Source organism: Azolla caroliniana, unplaced genomic scaffold (genome assembly GCF_043228905.1).
Source record: "Azolla caroliniana isolate FFs.n. ecotype wild unplaced genomic scaffold, voAzoCaro1.0.p SCAF_626, whole genome shotgun sequence".
Lineage (NCBI taxonomy): Eukaryota > Viridiplantae > Streptophyta > Polypodiopsida > Salviniales > Salviniaceae > Azolla > Azolla caroliniana.
This window is the reverse complement of record NW_028231061.1, coordinates 1-18865: the sequence shown is the minus strand read 5'-3', so window position 1 is coordinate 18865 and position 18865 is coordinate 1. Positions and strand designations below refer to the sequence as shown.

The 18865-nt window shown below is 31.9% G+C and overlaps 2 protein-coding genes across 2 annotated transcripts; both read left to right on the top strand.

The window, feature by feature from the left end:
* Positions 1 to 67: 67 nt before the first annotated feature.
* Positions 68 to 7830, top strand: LOC147847836 (uncharacterized). The gene is made up of 7 exons (XM_087338793.1): positions 68 to 108; positions 223 to 479; positions 870 to 1099; positions 3237 to 3449; positions 5096 to 5241; positions 6392 to 6521; positions 7090 to 7830. Exons 1-7 carry the CDS (start codon positions 68 to 70, stop codon positions 7828 to 7830), a joined length of 1758 nt encoding a protein of 585 aa, XP_087194919.1.
* A 1720-nt stretch (positions 7831 to 9550) lies between these two features.
* Positions 9551 to 18764, top strand: LOC147847835 (uncharacterized; the record flags this gene model as incomplete). The annotated part of the gene is given in 7 exon segments (XM_087338792.1): positions 9551 to 9697; positions 9828 to 9911; positions 17008 to 17266; positions 17611 to 17725; positions 17727 to 17762; positions 17825 to 17992; positions 18645 to 18764. Coding segments are annotated over 7 exon segments (929 nt in total), but the record flags the coding sequence as incomplete, so codon positions are not given.
* Between the last annotated feature and the right edge of the window lie 101 nt (positions 18765 to 18865).

Here is an 18865-nt window from a genome sequence, read left to right as displayed (position 1 = left end):
ATTCGATTTTCTTTTAAAAGTGTTACCCGTTGTAGTCAACAGGCGATTTTTAAAATTAAAACGTGTAATGCACAAGAAGGTCTTTATATTAATTTTTGATAAACCAAGGTAATAATCTGTTAAAGGTTTTAAATTTAAGTAAGGAAATTTTTTGACTGCAAAAATATTGATGTTTGGATAGTTTAACAAGATTTATATATTTATTTTATTTTAAAATTGTAGCTCCAAAAAAGAAGGGGAAAACGGCTTTGAAGACTGTCTTAAGCCAGCCAAGCAGGAGCTGTTTCCCCTTGAAAAAATTCAGTTAGGATGGTCAAACACGAGCGATTGGAGTGTAGGTGCTGGTATGGTCAATATGGGTAACACTTGCTATCTTAATTCGACGCTTCAGGCATTGTTTCACGTGCCTTCATTGGTAAATTGGCTTATTTCCGACAGAAAACACGCTTCTGAATGTCAAGATACCGGTAATTCATATTGTTTATTAATGGGCTGTGCAGTGTAATAGTACCAAAGGCCCTTTGAATAATTTACTTCATAAATAATTTATATGGAATTGCAAATTTAACAAAGTCATAAAAAAACAACTTTTTAAATCCAACATAATTTTTTTTTTAATCCTAAAATAGGCAAAGTAAATTTTTTTAAGGGCGTAGATTGGTCTTACTTGTTAGGTACTACTAGGTATTTTTTTCCTATAAGACAACAAATTCTCCAAATCGTAGAGAATTTTCCAAGAAAGGTCTTACCAGACTAGCAGTTAAACAGCATTGATACTACTAAAACCATATGTTTTTTGCAAAATAAATATTATTTGACAATATAAAATATTATCAACTTACAGAAAAAACCTCTTTTTTAATTTACAGGTTTCTGTATAATCTGTGCTATGCGGAAAACACTGCAAGAGTCGCAACAAAGAAATATAAGCGCAATTAGGCCAATTTTAATTTACAACAAGCTCCGTTTGGTGTGTCGAAACTTGATTCCAGGTCGACAGGAAGATGCACACGAGTTCTTAAGGTATTTGGTTGAGGCCATGGAGAAGTCTTATTTGCAGAGGTTTAAGAATTACACTCAATTTGATTCTAAGGTTAAGGTGAGTTGTTTTTTTTATGGTACTTGATTTTAAAATATATGTTTTTAAAAATTAACCAATAAAAATAACTTAATCTGACTATTACTCATATCTCATATCCAAGTTTGGAAAGGATATGAAAAAATTTATAAAATTACTAAGGATGCCACTAATGAGAATATTAAAAAAGGTAAGTACGACATACTTATAACCAATAATAATGGATATTAATTTTATGATGACAAAGAAATGACAAGCTTTTGTAAAAAATACTTCATAAATATTGGTATTAAAATGGCGTCCAAAAGCAAGAACAAACAATTTTCTACTACATAACAAAATTTTACACCAAAATCCATTTGAAATTTGCTGGGGTATAAGTACAAACAAGGCACTTTTAAGTGGTAAATAGCATTAAGAATATCATAGAAAATGCATTGCTGTTCTTCTCAAATTAGCAAAGGCCTTTCGTACTGTTTTCTACACATCTCTTTTAAATGTTCTTAAGCGGTACGGCATTAGGTGTAGCGTTTGGAAGCTTTTCAGAAACTATTTATCGGGAAAGAGTGCAGCAAGGAATAGTCCCGAGACCACTTATTTTTATTATGTATTTAAATTCTTTATTAAATACAGTTACTGATCACAGTATTGTGTCATTTGCTGACGACACATGTTGGGGAAAAGGCCCAGACAGGCACTTCTATTATAAAGAAATAATGAGGACTAATTAAATAAGGTATCTGGGTATTTATTTATTTATTTATTTATCAACGGGCTATTGCCCAATATAAAGAATTTACAAATAAAACAAGGAAGAACAACAGAAATTAAACCTAACCTATGCATAACAAACTAATTTATAAATTATGTAAAAATAATTAATTAAAATGAAAATAATTAACAATTAAAATGAAAAAAACAAAATCACTGGGAGTAACTATTTCAACAATTAACAACCCAATACCAACAGGAGAGATATAGCCCCCACAGATAACATTGGCCCTTCATGTGCAGTCTATAAGTTGTTTTTTAAATGTTTTGCAATTTTGAAAGAAATCTATTTGATCTGAAAAGTTATTTGCTAGTCTGGCTGATCTGGCCAAAAAAGAATTTTGGCCATAGTTTGTACGATGGGGCTTTACATGGAAAGAATGGTTTAGTCTAGTTCGCCGAGAGGGAGTATGTACTCCTATTTTACTTGTGAGTACAGGGCCATGGGAATGAGAGTGCAACAAATTATAAAACATCGTAAGATCCCTGTGCATACGCCGAACTTGAAGGGTAGTTATTTGCAGTAAGTTCTCAAGTTCAGCATAAATTATGTCATCAACTCCTCTCTGTTTCTTAAATGCAATGTATCTTAAGAACTTATGCTGAACGTTTTAAATAGCCTGAATATGTACATTGTAAGAGGGAGACCACACGGAAGAACAATATTCCAGGTGTGGCCTCACTAAGGATGCTTATGCTAAAAAAAAATATTGAATGTACAGGTGAAATAAATACATTATCTGCAACTACACAGTTTTATACACAAATTGTATGAAGTATGAAAAATTGTTAATACAAAGTTTTTAATTATTTGTATAAATCTTTAAATAAGTCCATTCTCAGATACGGTATCATCGTCTGGTGTGGTCTCTACATTAATGATTTAAACTGACATTTTTTTTCGTTAGATAGTGTTAATTGAATGTGTTTGGGTGACATAATCTCCTCGATGTTGTATTCAGTTGTTATGCGCGAAGCGTAGGTGACTCAGGTGCAATCTGTCGATTTTTGAGCCAACTTTTGATTTAAATTTGAAAAAGTTGCCGGGCGCATTAGCCCTGCGATTTTCTCCCGTATCATTATTTTGCTTCATGCTAACAAATTCTATTTAAGTAATGAGAATTTCAAGTGCTAGTCATTCTTAACTAGCTTATCTGATGACAGCTGATATAATTTGAAACTGGTCATAGGACGTCAATGGATGGTATTGCTTAAACATATGATTGATTTACCAACATTTAGATATATCTTAAGCTTCCTTTGTTATTCATTGTGGTTTAGTTTTTGTGGTCATTAATATTTTAAATTAAAATAAATCATAAAATACTATTAAAAAATTGTTAGTGACAAAAAGAAAAATACAATATTTACATTATTTGTTCTCCAGGAAACAACTCCTCTTAATCAAATTTTGGGCGGTTACCTACGTTCGGCGGTTCGATGCCTTCGATGTGGTCACGTGAGCACGACGTTTCAGCATTTTCAAGACCTTCTTTTAGATATAAGGAAAGCTCAAACCATTGACGAAGCCATGGAGTTGTATTTTAGCAGAGAGAAATTAGATGATGAGAGTTATCAGTGCGAGGCGTGCCAGAAAAAGGTAAGGGATATTTTTAAAAACTTAAACCAATTAATTTTGCAGCAAATTTCAAAATATATGCCCTCCTCAACTTTTTTAAGATATAACAATAACACCTAATGATGGATTACTATATTTTTTCAAAATAGGTAGATTATTTTGTCAAAATCACAAAATATATAATTTTCTGTTGGATGTTGTTTGAGACTTGCGCCAAGTGCAGGATGTTTTTGTTGTTTTAACACTACCGTTAATAAATATCTATGTGGCATTAACTCCACAGAACATTTTATTTAAATTTCCCAAAGGATAATTTTTAAATTAATTAATTTAAATAAACCATTACAATTGCCAAAAAACATAGGTATATTGCCAAATAAAAGTGCATCAACAAATCAATTTCTTCAAACACATTTTCAGCAATTTTTAAGATTGCTAAAGTGATTTCCTTGTGTAAAGGCAAAGGCTATTCTAAAGACTACAACAATTTTCGCCCGATATCGCTTCTGCCAGTTCTATCCAATGCGTTTAAGCGCATTTTAAAGAATCAAATAAGTCAACACTTTAAGGCAAATCATTTATTTACATTTAGCCAATTTGACTTTAGACAACACAAATCCACAAGTCCAGCAATAAACTGTCTAACTGAGGGTACCCTGGATGGCTTCGAAATTTTTTTAGACTCCTATGCCTCATTTTTAGACCTTACCAAGGCATTTGACTGTGTAACACATGAGATTCTCTTTGAAAAGTAGTAGTAGCTCTATAATTTTCATGATGATTCTGTTACCCTAGTAAAATCCTATCTTTCAGAACGTAAACAGTATGTCTAGTACCATAAATAAACTATCTCAGCAACACCTGATGTTTGAACTGCCCCAGGGCTCTTTGTAGGGTCCAACTTTATTTCTTATATATATTTACAACCTTGTCTCAGCTCACTAGGGCCAAAACTGATGATACTACATTCTTTCAAAGTTATCCATAAGAGGCAAAGATTGCAGTAGTAGTTTCTCGCAAATAGAATTTCCCTTAATCACTTTAAATCTCAAAAAAATAAACTTTTCACTAAAAAAAAACTGAACTTCATCACCCAATTCTGGTTGGTTGTGCCACCGAGGTTAAATTTTTGGGAGCATACATGGATCCAGGTTTGTCGTGGTCATATTGTGAGTAAATCCAAAGTTGTCTAATTACCTCTTTTTAATAATGGATCGTAAAGAATACTTCTCGTAATACCGTTCTAACAGCATATTATGGCTATTTCCACTATTTATTATATGCTGTTAGCCTGCGGTCATTCTTGCCACACAAAAAAACTATTTGGATTACAACGCAAATGCATTCGCCTTATTAGTGGTCTTCATTATAGAGCGGATTGTCGACAAAATTTTTAATAATTGAGGATTATTTACAATTTTTGGGTTAACAATTACTAATTTAGGGTCGTTTGCTTTAATAGGATAGCGAGATGTACAATTTTACATTAAAATGGAATTTAAATTTTGGTGATTATTTACTATTTTTGGGAGAATTAAGTGCTTTTTTGACCTTTTATTTTACTTTAGCTAGTGGTAAGTTAAACATAAGTCTTAACTTAATTAAGATTTAATATTTTCCTCCAGGATGTTTTGGGTTTAAAAAATAATTTAGCAATTTAATTCTAGGTTCCAGCTACTAAACAGTTTTCATTGGAACGAGCGCCAATGGTGCTGTGCATTCAACTAAAACGTTTTTCCGTCAGCAATAATAAAATTACCAAACACGTTGCCTTCAGGCAAAGAATGGACCTTACGAGATATGCGCGGCAAAGGTAAACTGTTCATTTATCAAATTAATTTATTCAATTAAACACAGCACAAAATATTTTATTACACAGGCCCCAAAAAATAAATATCATGACATATTTTTTTAATATTTGTAATAGGGTGTCAAAAATTTACAGCAGTATACTGCAAGAAATGAAACATTTTTGGATTGGGAATTTGCATTCAGACGCGTAAAAAAAATTTCAAGATAGAATATAAGGATTGCAAACACAAATAAGTATATTATAACTACTTGTGACCTGCTAAGGAGGTGCATTTTTTTCTTTTAGTGTACACATACGCGCACCGATTTGCGTATTTTGAATATGTTATAGACTTTATCTTTTGTATGGCCCAGTTGCAAATCTTGTTCCTAAAATCTGGCCCAGCTGCTTAGCTTTTCTTAATGGCTTATTTGTGATAATCGAATTGTGGTATTTTTCTTAGTGGCAAGTTAATTACGTAACATGGCGTTTCTACAATAGTTTAGGAACTATCGTACGTATTTGGGCCCTTAACCTCAATTTTTCATGTTTAGTATACAGTTTTATAAAATAACTGTTAATAGGTTTAATTTAGCAAAGTTACGTGGTGCAATTTGTTATTGAATATTAATGTAGAATTTAATTTAATGTATGTGCCAAGTTTACATAAAAAACGTTCTAGGAAATGTGGGCCATCTATGTTATAAAACATAAGGCATATAAGAGATGACTTATTTATAAAGGAGTAGAGCTCAGATATGTCATGGGTTCTTGAAAAAAATAAGTTATAATCGAAAGGACCAAGGTCTGCTAAAATTTGCAGCGTAGGAAGATATAAAAACTCTTTTATTGAATGGTTCGAAATAATGTTTGAATGGTGTTTTAACCAATATAAAGCTCATTTTTAATGTAGTGCTAAAAATTCTTTCATTTAACATAAATTGTCTCATGTCCAATTCACCGGTCTTAAACTACTATCTCTCTTGACAACTACTCGTACTTAAGGTTGCCATTCCATTTCTTCAAATTGTAAATGTAAAAAAATCAAAACAGCGCTTATTTGTCTTAAAAAAATTAACAACACCCAAGCCATTTTATAATTTAATGGGCACCTGCAATTATACTCTTTTAAATTTATAATAAAAATAGCTCATGAAAGTGTGTAATTTAGGTCTACAGTGCCTTTGATTTACCGCCTCGTCGCTCTGGTTACCCACATGGGTCCCACAGTGAGCTGTGGTCACTACACAGCAGTAGCTCAGGCTCCATCGGAAAATTTTTATCAGTTTGACGACAGTATGGTAAGTTACACCAATAATATATTTTATTGTCAATCATATTTTGTATTTAAAACTGTTATCTAACCTCAGTGTGACCACTTTTTCATACTCTTTTACATTGCAAATTGAGGATCCATTAAATCTCTATAAATAATATTTATTAGGAATCTGACAATTAGCTGAAAACACAATCAAGTTTAATAAAAATTAGCACAAAGAACACTATTTTTTTTCTGTTCAAGTAAAGTATGAGAATACTGAATAGGCTACAGAATTTCTCCCCATAAAGGGGCGGATTTTTTCGTACTTAACAAGAAGAAATATGGATTTTCATATAAAGAGAACTAATTTTATCAATGTTTATATTTAAGTCTAACATTTAGAAAGCCTTAGTTTCTTAAAGTAGAAACCAACACATAGAATTTCGGTTAATACCATTCCTTTAGACCAGCCATCCTCTTTAAGGCAGTTTTACTAACTATATTTAAATTTATACTTAACATCAGCTGATATATTAAATAAAATGTAATCAGCATACATTTTGACAGAACTTTTGGTTTTGTAAAATTATAATATATCTATATTTTAGGTTAGACCAATATCTCTGCAAACAATGTTTAGCACAAACGCCTACATAATGCTCTATGAGCTGGAATCAGCGCCTCATATTCAAAAATCCGTCCAAACTCTGAAATCTAAACTGCCCAGTACCATAACAGAGCCGTCGAGTACCGACTCTGTTAATACCACCTCTAGCAACAGCAAAAGCCCCACTTTTTCCTCCGCGGAAACTCCGGGTTCGTCCAACGCTACGAAAAGTCCAACTTCTTTCACAAAATCGCAGAGTCCCGCCTCCAAGCAACTAAATCCCGCCCCAAAACCGTTAATTTCCAGTCCCGCCAAACCGCTAGGTATTGGTTTTACCAGCACCAAGGTTTATGGTCCTGAACTACCTCCGGGTGGTGTTCCGTCCACTTCATCCGTGACCAATGGCAAGGAAAAGATCGTAACTAGCTCCTCTCAATCGCCCGAAGTCACGGACGAATCTAGCACGGAATCCAGCGAAGAGGAGGACCACAAGACCACGCCGGATTCGCCGCCTACTAAAGAGGCGGACAGTTCAACTGCCAATGAGGAACCGGACATTAGTCCGGACGCGTCGCCAAGCAGTAGTTCCAATATCTCGACTAGCGTGTCAAGTTTAAGTAGTCCTGAGGTGATTGGGACCGTTACAAAGACCGCTATTTCCCCATCGAAGAGTTTGGTGCCCTACGAGACTGGAGATACCAGTGGAAGCGAGGACTCTAATCATTCGGATAATAATAGGTGAGTGGAAATGTTTTTATAAAGGTTTGTTTGTGAAAAGTACTTGGTATAGGTGATAGAAAGAAGTAAGTTTTATATTTCTACTTGACAGTAGACCAGAAGTATAGTAGCTTGATACAGGTCTACTTTTCTAAGAATATTAAGACGGCTTTTACATCAAAGCAAACTCTTAGAAGTTTGCTTTGTAAAACAAAACCAGGACAAGGGCAAAATGACAAGAAAAACTGCATCTACCAAATTCCGTGTGAGTGTGGGGATTCCTACATAGGTGAAACCAAAAGACCGCTGGAGGTTAGAGTTCAGGAACACCAGAAATTTACAAGGATGGAAGAAACATCAAGATCGGGTCTGGCAGAGCATGCATGGACTAACGGACATAATATTCATTGGTCCGAAGCCAAGATTCTCCACAAAGAAGAAATCTGACGAAAACGGAAATTTAAAGAAGCAGTCTACATCGCACAGGGTGACGGGGTTTTTAGTCATCCAAGCGTTGAGATATCCAGCGTGTGGCGCCCGCTATTGGAAAGAAATTGGCCAATAGGAACATAAGGGGGCGTGGCTTCCCACATCGTGACTATAAATAGCGTAACGTAGCTTTAAGAACTTTAGTTTATCTTAACACTTGATAACGATTAGAGATATTTTACTAATCGAAACGTCGTGGAAAAACTTATTTAATAAAGACAATGTCAGTCCGAAATACCTCTTTTACTGAAGTCATATTCTTACTAGAGCACGGCCTAACTACCCGAAAAATATCCACCATTTAAGTCTTAATTTCGTTTACAATGATACAAATTATGGATGATAAAAAGTTTGACATTACTAATTGAAAATCAATTTCATTTTGTATATTACTAAGGGTATATTTTTTTATTTGTAAAGAAACACTTTATCGTTCAAGGCATTGAGACAGTTTTTAAGAATATACTTTTTTAACAAATTGACGAGTATAGACGTGAGTTTTCTTTTCTACTGGCAACAACATATATCAAATGTTTTCAGTTCTAGATAAGTGATTGCAAATTAGAAGAAAATTAGATTTATGATATATCTTCTAAAAAAAAATATTTGCAAGATTTGGTCATGATCTTTTTAATCTCTTAATTACAATTACACAAAATTGTGTTTGCCACATGTAATGTTTGTTTAAATATACTAAGTACATACGTTCAGTTCAAAAAGTTATAGTATAATTTATGTTATGTATAAAAATTGATTTTTTATTATGTAGATTAACAAACAATAGGCTTAAAACATATTTTTCTTTACTCCTCACAGTTTTGGTTTTAGGTATCCGAAATATACTTATATGGTTTGATGTGTAAAGTATTCATTTAATAAGCCTTATAGTCATGCGCAAGGGCACATTTTTACATGGCTGATAAAAATAAAGATGGGTTAAAATGAAATATGTAGTTAATCGAGAACGTTTTTGTTTTAATAAAGTTATGTATATCAGTAAAATACTTAAAAACTCCTTCAGGGTTTCAACAAAAGCCACCGCTGGTGAATGGCAAGTAACATCGTCGACAGACGTGACACCTAGAACTATTAAAGAAAAATATTGAAATATCCAGTGGAAGCGTAGTCAGCGAGCTATTAAAAATGTCTCATTCAGGTTATGGTCAGCCTGTTAGCACTTGGAACGGCAATAGGTAAGTTTGATACTATAACATTAGAGGTGAATTCTATTGTTTCAATTTGTTTACAGGTCACAAATGGATAAAGAAGTTGCTCAAGAACGCAGAGAGGAAAGAAAAAGAAGTATGAATGACAGCAATATTGATCAAGGAAGGGTTAAACATCCAAAAGTTAGCTCTAGTTATGGAAATGGAAAATCCAATCCGGGATACAATCCTGTACAGGTGAGTTTGTCTATATTAATAATAACATTTTAAAAAGAAATTGAACTGCTTAGGGAGCTTCTTGGTTCTAAAGAGGAGATTGGTTATAAATGAAAAGAACAAAATTATGAATGATTTAAAAGCATGTCAGATTGTTGGAAATATCAGTGATTATGGGCATAAGGACAACTATGCTGATGTTGCTAAAAGAGTTAAACCTTTAAGTGGATCGGAGGTTGTTGTTATTGTCAGGCCAACAAACAGCAAAGAAGTTTTCTTACAAAGCTGGAGATTTAAAAAAAGGTCAACCAACTGGTATCCTTTAATATAACTAAGTTTCCGTCCAGACTAGAGGAACAGTGTTGACCTTGACCAAAGAAACCTAAAATTAAGAATGTGAACATTAGCGCCCATGATAGCATGGAAGCCTCAGATGATTTTATTGTTAATAGAGTTGTGAAATCAAATGAATTGGATGCGGAAAATATGGACATCAAAGTAATTAAGAAGTCAATAAGTATAAAAATATAGATCATATATGATCCGAATTATCATGATACCTTTTTGAAACGGGTCAGGATAGGATGGTCAAGGTGCCCAGTATTTGATCATGTGAGTGTTCTCCGGTGTTTTAACTGCATGAGTTTTGCTCACTTTGCCAAGACTAAATTGAAGCGTATGTGTTCATATAAAGACTGTAAATCCCAAGAAAAGAAGTGTGTGTATTGCTCTAAAATTAGTAACTGGAAAAATGAATCAGTTGTCAGCAACCATACATCCTTAAATTGACTGTCCTTGTTTGCAGTGGGAAATTCGTTTTCAAAGTTCAAAAACTAATTATTTCTGTAAATCGTAGTTCCTAAGACCTATAACTAACATTATAAATGCTAATAATTCTCTTGCATTTGGGATGGCACATTTGAATTTGAAATCAATTTTTTAAGAATTGGTAAATATGATTGTGAGGGGTGATTATGGTGTTGTTGCTGTTTCCGATCGTGTTGGAGGTAGAGGCGGAGGTGTTGATATATATTTGAAGAAGATGTATCAGTGTGAAATGTTTTATGTGCAAGAGAGAATTGATGGTTTTAAAAACATGTGAATTAAAGTGAAAGTTATTGCAGGGTTGCAATTATAGTTTGTATTATTTATAGAAAAAAGAATAATTATAATATGTGCTCAAGCCCTTAATGGTTTCCTGTCGGATATATTGCCTATTTCTGACCACATTCTTATTTTGGGAGACATAAATGTTGTCCTGTTATTGGGAGATGTGTCGAATCCTTTGACAGAGGTGTTTGATTCTTATGGATTGTCACACGTAATCAATGAGCCTACTCGAGTTACTGCTAGATGTTCTACTCTTCTTGATAATATATATGCGAGTAATGCAGATAGTGGTTTGTCAGCCGGTACATGTCATGCTAATAATATGGGTAATCACAGATTGACATTTTGTAACACAAATTTACCAGGAACAAGAGGGCATCAGAGATATGTAACCTTCAGGAATTTCATTTTGATAATGTGGCGTTTTATGATGACTTGTCCGTAATTCTGTGGAATGAAATTTACTATATGCAAAATATTGAAGATAAAGTTCAATTTTCAATGTTTGATTTAATGCAGTAATTTGAGGTCCATGCTCCCTTTAGGACGGTGAGAGTGAACATGCCTCCAGCACCCTGACTTACGCCAGCTCTAAAAGCTTTAATGCGGGAGCGAGATAGACAATACATTAGATATAAGGACAACAAAACTCCTGAAAATAGAGAAATATAAAAGATTGCGTAACTTCGCGCTAATCTCCATTCGTCGATAAAAGGCTGCTTATCTGGAGAAATCGAGGGACTTTTGGAAGGGCCTGAAGCAGTTAAATGTCTTCTCAGGGCTCGATGTTTCAGTTAAGTAGTCATTGACTACTCAACTGGCACAAATTACTTCCAGTGCATCAATCGGCGTTCAGATCAGGCCATAGTACAGCAACAGTCTTGTTAAACCTCATTGACAACATAGTTACAATGTTAGATAGAAATATAAGTGTTATTTCGGTGTCTTTGGACCACTCAAAGGCCTTTTATTTGTTGGACCATAACTTGCTATGTGCTAAGTTGCATTATATTGGGTTAAATACGGTCTCTTGTGGTTTTTTTCGTGGATATCTAGGAATAGGCGTCAAGGTGTCAGACTCAATGGCAGACTCTGCTTGTGGAGATATTGGATTTGGTGTTCCGCAGAGATCTATTTTAGGTCCACTATCTATACTTAATATTAAAAGTTATGTTTTTTTAATAGATTTAATTATAAAAGTATAAATTTCAATTTTGACATAAAAATATTACTTAAAATGAACAGCTCAAATAAATTTCGTTGCATTTATTATTAATTATTATTATCTTTTTGATAATTGATTCTATTATAACCATTCTTTTAAGCCCCGCAAAATTAAAAAAAATGTTTAAATTTATGACCAAAGTCGGATATTTATTGCGCTAATAGCAATGTATACATGCATGATACAATCAACAAAAACATAACGTCCAAAATAAACGTAAAAAGAGGGGTCTGACAAGGAGAAAGGTCGGATCTTACTTTTAAGCTTAAAATTAAAAATAATTGTTTTTTTATATGTAATTTACTTATTAAACAAGAAATATATAATTAGTCAACATGATTATGAATATTTAAATTATAAAATCCATGTATTGATAAAAATATTTATTTTTTATTGCTGTGAGTATCTTAAGTCTTAACCAGTTTGGTTGGTATTAATCGGTAGTTTTCTGAATTTAATATTTTATAAGCTAAACGATTCTAAATTTACATTATATATTTAACTCTTTAGGGTAAGCATAAATATTAGACATAATTATTCAATAATTAAGTTACTACAAGTCTTCACATACATCTTTGTTTCATCTGAAAAATTTTAGCATTCAACTATTAATATTTGTGAATATTTTACCAAATAATTAAATAATATTTAAAAAAATTGTGATAAATATTAAGTCTATTGTATTCCTAAAATCTAAAGGATGGCACTGGAAGAGATATTTAAAGAAATGGATTGGTCATCTCCAATGATTCAGAAGAGCTTAATAATATGATAGAACTATTGAATAAAATATCAAGAAAATGGGGTTACAAATGAACATTAGTTAAACCAATATCATGTCACCCAATCACATTCAATTGTAACTATTTTGTATTTAACTAAATTGTATTTATAAATTTTTTTGTTCCAGGAGTTCCATAACACGAAGAACTGGACTCAAACAAACGGTTCAAGCGGCGGTAACCATCATTACAACAAGCATTTTTACCATGGCAATCGACATAAAAGGAACTTTCATCACAAAAACAATTTCCATAAGAACAGTTATCGGTTTCGGTAATGCATCTTCCATATTGTAAAAATGGCTAGATAGAGATGTTTTGAGTTAAGGTTTACAAGAGTCCAGTTTTTATTTGGGTCGATTTTAAGGGATTATTGATATTGTGTACATATTTTAGGTAAATGACTAATATTTCTGACACTGACTTTGAAATACTGTGTTCTATAGAATTTTAATGGTGTAAAGTGAAATATTTCTATCTGTGAAATGTCTATATAATTTCTCATTTCGAGACAGATCATTTGGGAATGATTAATATGTATGTGTTTTAAAAGTTAACATTTTAAAATAAATGCTTTTAAACATTCCTTACTTAATGACTGTAAATTTAAAATTGACCCAACTGACTGAATCACCTGACAGTGCTACCTAATTTGCGTTAGGTTTGGACCACATATCCTCCATACTATGATAATAAAGTATGCTCTATGCTCTTTTCCTGAGAAATTTCCCTTACCATTTTTGCCTCGGCCTCAGTTCATTGTACAATAGCAAGTTACTTCTGTTTTGTTACCTAATTAGAGGCACGAAAAAAGTATATTAGTTTCCTAAAACAAATGTGCACATTTCTAAAGCACAAAGGGCCACTATAGTATAGTATTAATAGGTCAAAATTATAATAATGGTTTTAATATATACATGCTGGTGAATATTGAACATGTACATGTAAATATTTTTTGAAATGCTAAAAATATTGTTAGTCACATTTTAAATAATCCAATTTAGTATAGATATGTTGGTCCATGTGCATTGAAATCTAAGAAAAACTATTTGCCATACATGCAATACACCCATTTTTTTGGAAGAGTTTTTTTAAATATATCTCAAGCAATGCAGTCCTAAAGGTTTTCTAAACCATATATACTATTGTCAGGTTTTAGTAAATTAAATACATTATAATACTCTGTTTAAAAATATTTATAAAAGTTGGTGCCAATGTATAGCTCCCAAACTATCAATATGTTTTAAAATTAAATATAAAAGGAATACACAAAAAACACTATAACCCATGGCAAAAAATATGTGTATATTTGTCTAAAATATGAATTAATTATATAATTAATCAAATATTTGCAGTTTGGTAAACAAAACATATTGTTGGGAGAATTCATTCAACGACATCTTTCGACCGGTTTCGAACTGCATCAGCTAGTCAAAGGATAAATATCTCAAAAATTTCTATAATTTTGTTGGCAAAGAATGTGTTGTAAACACTAGGAATGTTGTGCTCCATGCTTGTGCGGAATAATTTAAATATATCGGTTTGGTAAACTGAGATATTTCATCTAATTTGATCCCAACAAAACTTTAACATCTGGGAATTTTGACTAGCTTGCATGGTGAGAACTGATAGAGTTCAAAACCGGTCGTAGGATGTCGTTGGATAAATTTTCTCAAATATATGTTTGGTTGGCCAAAATTCAAATCGTTGAATCCGACATTGGAATTATTGCTTCGCTGAGTACTTCACGTCAGCTTTGTGATTTCTACCGTTATCGGTAGATAGCGCGTCGGACTAATTTTGTAATTAACCAGTTATAATACTGTTGAAAATTGTATCGCCAAAAGGTCAATTCAACATATATTTTTAATTAGTTAAATTTGACTTTATCAAAGACTTCAATTTCGTCAAAATGTCCGAATGAAAAACAATTTTATGTTAGATTAGGTAGTATATTATAAATAAACTATTACCCCTTGTGGTAACCTTTAAACAGTTGTATTTTCAACATTGATAGTATAAACTGATAGCCAAATATTGTATTTTTTTTTATATTAAGAATAAGCTAAGCTTTGTTTTTAATATGAAAAAATTAGGTTGTGTATTTTTTAGTAATTTAGCGTGTATATTAAGTATTTAGCAATATGTTTTTAATTATATCGAGTTTCGTTATTTGTACCGCGTCCCCTTGTACAGTCCCCGACACCTTTTTAACATTAAATAAATATAATTAGACGTTTTTTAAATTATTTGTTTTATTCCACGCCATTTTTAGACATAGCTTTAAGTATATTAAATTTTTGATATCCATATTGGTGATTTACATTAACAAATCAGAATTTATTATTAGAGAAAAGGAATCGTGTCGGCATGAGGTAGTTATATGGTGTTAACATGGTACTATAAAGTAAAAACCAGACCAGCATGGGAACAAATGAAAGAGACCTTTGTTCAGGAGTGTCAAGGAATCGTTGATATTAGTTTAGGACACAATAATATATATCTCTCTGGTGTCAGTTTTTATTATGGCAAGCCCATTCAATTAACAGTTGGATCAAAAATGTAATTTTTTGCAGTTGGTTTTTGTTCTTTGTTTTATGGACTGCTATAAGGCAATTTGTCAGTCCATTTTGAAGATGATCATGGACCGTCTGGCTCTAAACCATGTTGTGCCACCCATATAACTTTTCAAAAAATTAATGTAATTTTGAAATGATCAAGAAAAATCCCAAAGTGGGAATACCCAATCTCTTTCAAAGGTGCCAAATGATTTTTACATGCTCTCTATGTCTTGATCTCCACCAGATCCATCTTGTGGTATAATAGTATTGTCTTTGACTTGATGAAAATCCGTTAAAATTATTTAAATCAATAAAACAATGAGTTTTAGATTTTCACAAAAAAATAAATATATTAAAAATGTGACATGTTTCGAAGAAGTTACTATGTTCATCAAATATGTCACATATTTAATATAATGTTTATTATTTTTTTGTGAAAATCTTAAACTCATTATTTAAATAATTACTTTTTTGTTTAATTTCAACTTAAGTTCGCGTACCTTTTATATAGTATTTATTCAAAATGTCTTCATAGGTTTTATATCTTCTGGGGCAATATTTTGTTCAACCAACACGTCTATATCCAAGAACACCATATCTTCCTCTTCGATGTTTCCAATAGATCCTTCTTCAGTTCTACATTCTTCTTCGGTCACCGTTCTGCAATCTTCCTCAGTTCTAGAACGAGTCACGGCCGCAATATCGGGTTTTTGAATCATTTCGGTTATTTTATTTAAAGAAATGTCGGGCAAAATCTATTAAAAACGAAAAAAAATCTAAAACTCCTAAAAGCAGTTTTTGAGATGGCTTGAAATGTTAGTTAATTGTTTGAATTTGGCGCTTAGCCTACTCGAATGCGTAAAACTCCTCAGTTAATTTTAATGGTCAAACTCCAACCATCGAAAATGTCTCGGTTAATGATAACCAAAAAAGTACGACTTATTGAAACGGTAAAATAATTTAGCGAAAACCATTTATTATTTATGCTAAGGCATACGGTAGTTCCTTAGTTGAAAATTAAAATCATTAGCAAAAAAGACCAAAGTAATGTTAAGGTTACAAATATCAGAAAAATTATGCAGCCAAAAGAGCTGCCAATCTATTAAAAGCAGAAATATTCGCAGTGTTACCAGATCTAATTTTCCAGTAGATTTACTGATTTATACTATTAAACGTTTACCTAAATTTAACTAACGAAGATTGAATGAGAATAAATCATCGGACATTATAGTTAGATTACCCATATAGTACTGTTTTTCACTAATTTCTTATTTCTGGAAAAATTGATCATAAAGGATTTAGGCTGCTTTTATGCACGCGTTTTTTGTCGCGGCGTTTTCTGATATTTGTAACCTTAACATTACTTTGGTATTTTTTGCTAATGATTTTAATTTTCAATTAAGGAACTACCGTATACCTTATCATAAATAATAAATGGTTTTCGCTAAATTATTTTACCGTTTCAATAAGTCATACTTTTTTGGTTATCATTAACCGGGACCATTTTCGATGGTTGGGGTTGGACCATTAAAATTAACTGAGGAGTGGTAAGCAATCGAGCAGGCTAAGCGCCAAATTCAAACAATTGACTAACATTTCAAGCCATCTCAAAAACTGCTTTAGGAGTTTTAGATTTTTTTTCGTCTTAAATAGATTTTGCACGGCATATCTTCAATCTCAAATAAAATGACCGAAATGCTTCAAAAACCCGATCTAGCGGCCTTGACTGGTTCTAGAACTGAGGAAGATTGCAGAACGGTGACCGAAGAAGAATGTAGAACTGAAGAAGGTTCTATCGGAAACATCGAAGAGGAAGATATGGTGTTCTTGGATATAGACGTGTTGGTTGAACAAAATATTGCCCCAGAAGATATAAAAGCTATGAAGAAATTTGGAATAAATACTATAAAAGGTACGCGAACTTAAGTTGACATTAAACAAAAAAGTAATTATTTAAATAATGAGTTAAGATTTTCGCAAAATAATAAACATTATTTCAAAAATGTGACATATTTGGTTAACACAGTAACTTCTTCGAAACATGTCACATTTTTAATATAATGTTTACTTTTTTGTGAAAATCTTAAACTCATTGTCTTATTGATTTAAATAATTTTAACGGATTTTCATCAAGTAAAAGCCAATACTATTATAAAAAGAAACACAAAAGTTTTTATTAACATGTAGTTTGTAGATGCACAGCTGATATTCAAAACAATTTATAAGCTTCACAACTACTAATAAAAGTAATTTTAGGTGTCCAAATGTGTACCCGTAAAAAACTATTAGGCATTAAAGGATTTACTGACAAGAAGGTAGAACAAATTAAAGACGCATGTTGCAAAGTCTCTATGACTAACTGCTTTTTAATAAATATTCAAGATTAGCACTGGGAGTCGTAATTTGGAGTATGTTGTTATGGGAAAAAAATTATTCATAAATGTCTTATTAATTATGACTTGTCTGTTAGTAATTTGCTAGGAGGAGGTCTAGAATCTATGTCAATAATTGAAGTTTTTGGCGAGTTTCGAACAGGAAAAACACAGATTTCGCACACTTTATGTGTCACAGCTCAAATGCCAGGATCTAATGGGTATATTGGAGGAAAAGTTATGTTTATTGATACCGAACACACCTTGTATCCTTTAATAATTATTTGTATAAGTTATTTTATTTGTCACAGTTAAAGTCAGAAAAGTTACATCAAATATTTAAAATGATCATATGAAATTAACCAAAAAGTCAAAAGCAGTTGAGTTAGCTAAGCGACAAATTTAAACAATTGATTTATGTTTCAAGCTACCAAAAAAATACTCGATTGGATTATATATTTTTAAAATATATTTCTATAAAATCTGAAAAATTTGTTGCTATGATTTTAAAAGATAATTCAAATAACTAAATACTTGTACTTTTTTATAAATGGAAGTGAATTTAAAAAAAAAAAAAATTCACACAATTTTTTTTTAAGGTGTCTGACTCCGGAAAAAGTTAGACAGTTATCTGTAGCGAGCCTAAGTTTAGACTAACTAATAGACAAAGAAAATTACATGATACATTCAATTTCCAAATCATGTAGTGGCACAGCTACAAGCTGGTAAAATTTTAAAAATTGTATTACTGAGCCAGAAGTCTGATTAAAAATCTGTTTTATAATTTTAATTATTAGCTTTTTAAATTTTATTATTTTTATATTCAAAACTTAGTTTGTGATTTGGGAATCCCATTTTTTAATTTTAATTCCATTCTTTTCAGGAGTCAATTATGTTTTCCTTATTGTATATTTACAGTCGCCCGGATAGAGTAAAAACTATCGCGGATAGATTTGATTTAGATCAAACTGCTGTGCTTGAAAATATCCTCTATGCCAGAGCATACAATTCCGAACACCAGTATGAACTTTTAAACAGGTAAACATTAAAATTATTAGCAATAAAGCAATTTAGATACTTAATACTACTTATTCTAAACAAAAAACTAAGTTATTCCATAATATAAATATTTGTTTTTT

Coding starts and splice junctions, on each gene's coding strand:
- LOC147847836 (XM_087338793.1), top strand. CDS start 68: ATGCACAAGAAGGTCTTTATATTAATTTTTGATAAACCAAG. Junction 1,100..3,236: donor AATTTGATTCTAAGGTTAAG/GTGAGTTGTTTT, acceptor TTTGTTCTCCAG/GAAACAACTCCTCTTAATCA. Junction 5,242..6,391: donor ACGAGATATGCGCGGCAAAG/GTAAACTGTTCA, acceptor TGTGTAATTTAG/GTCTACAGTGCCTTTGATTT.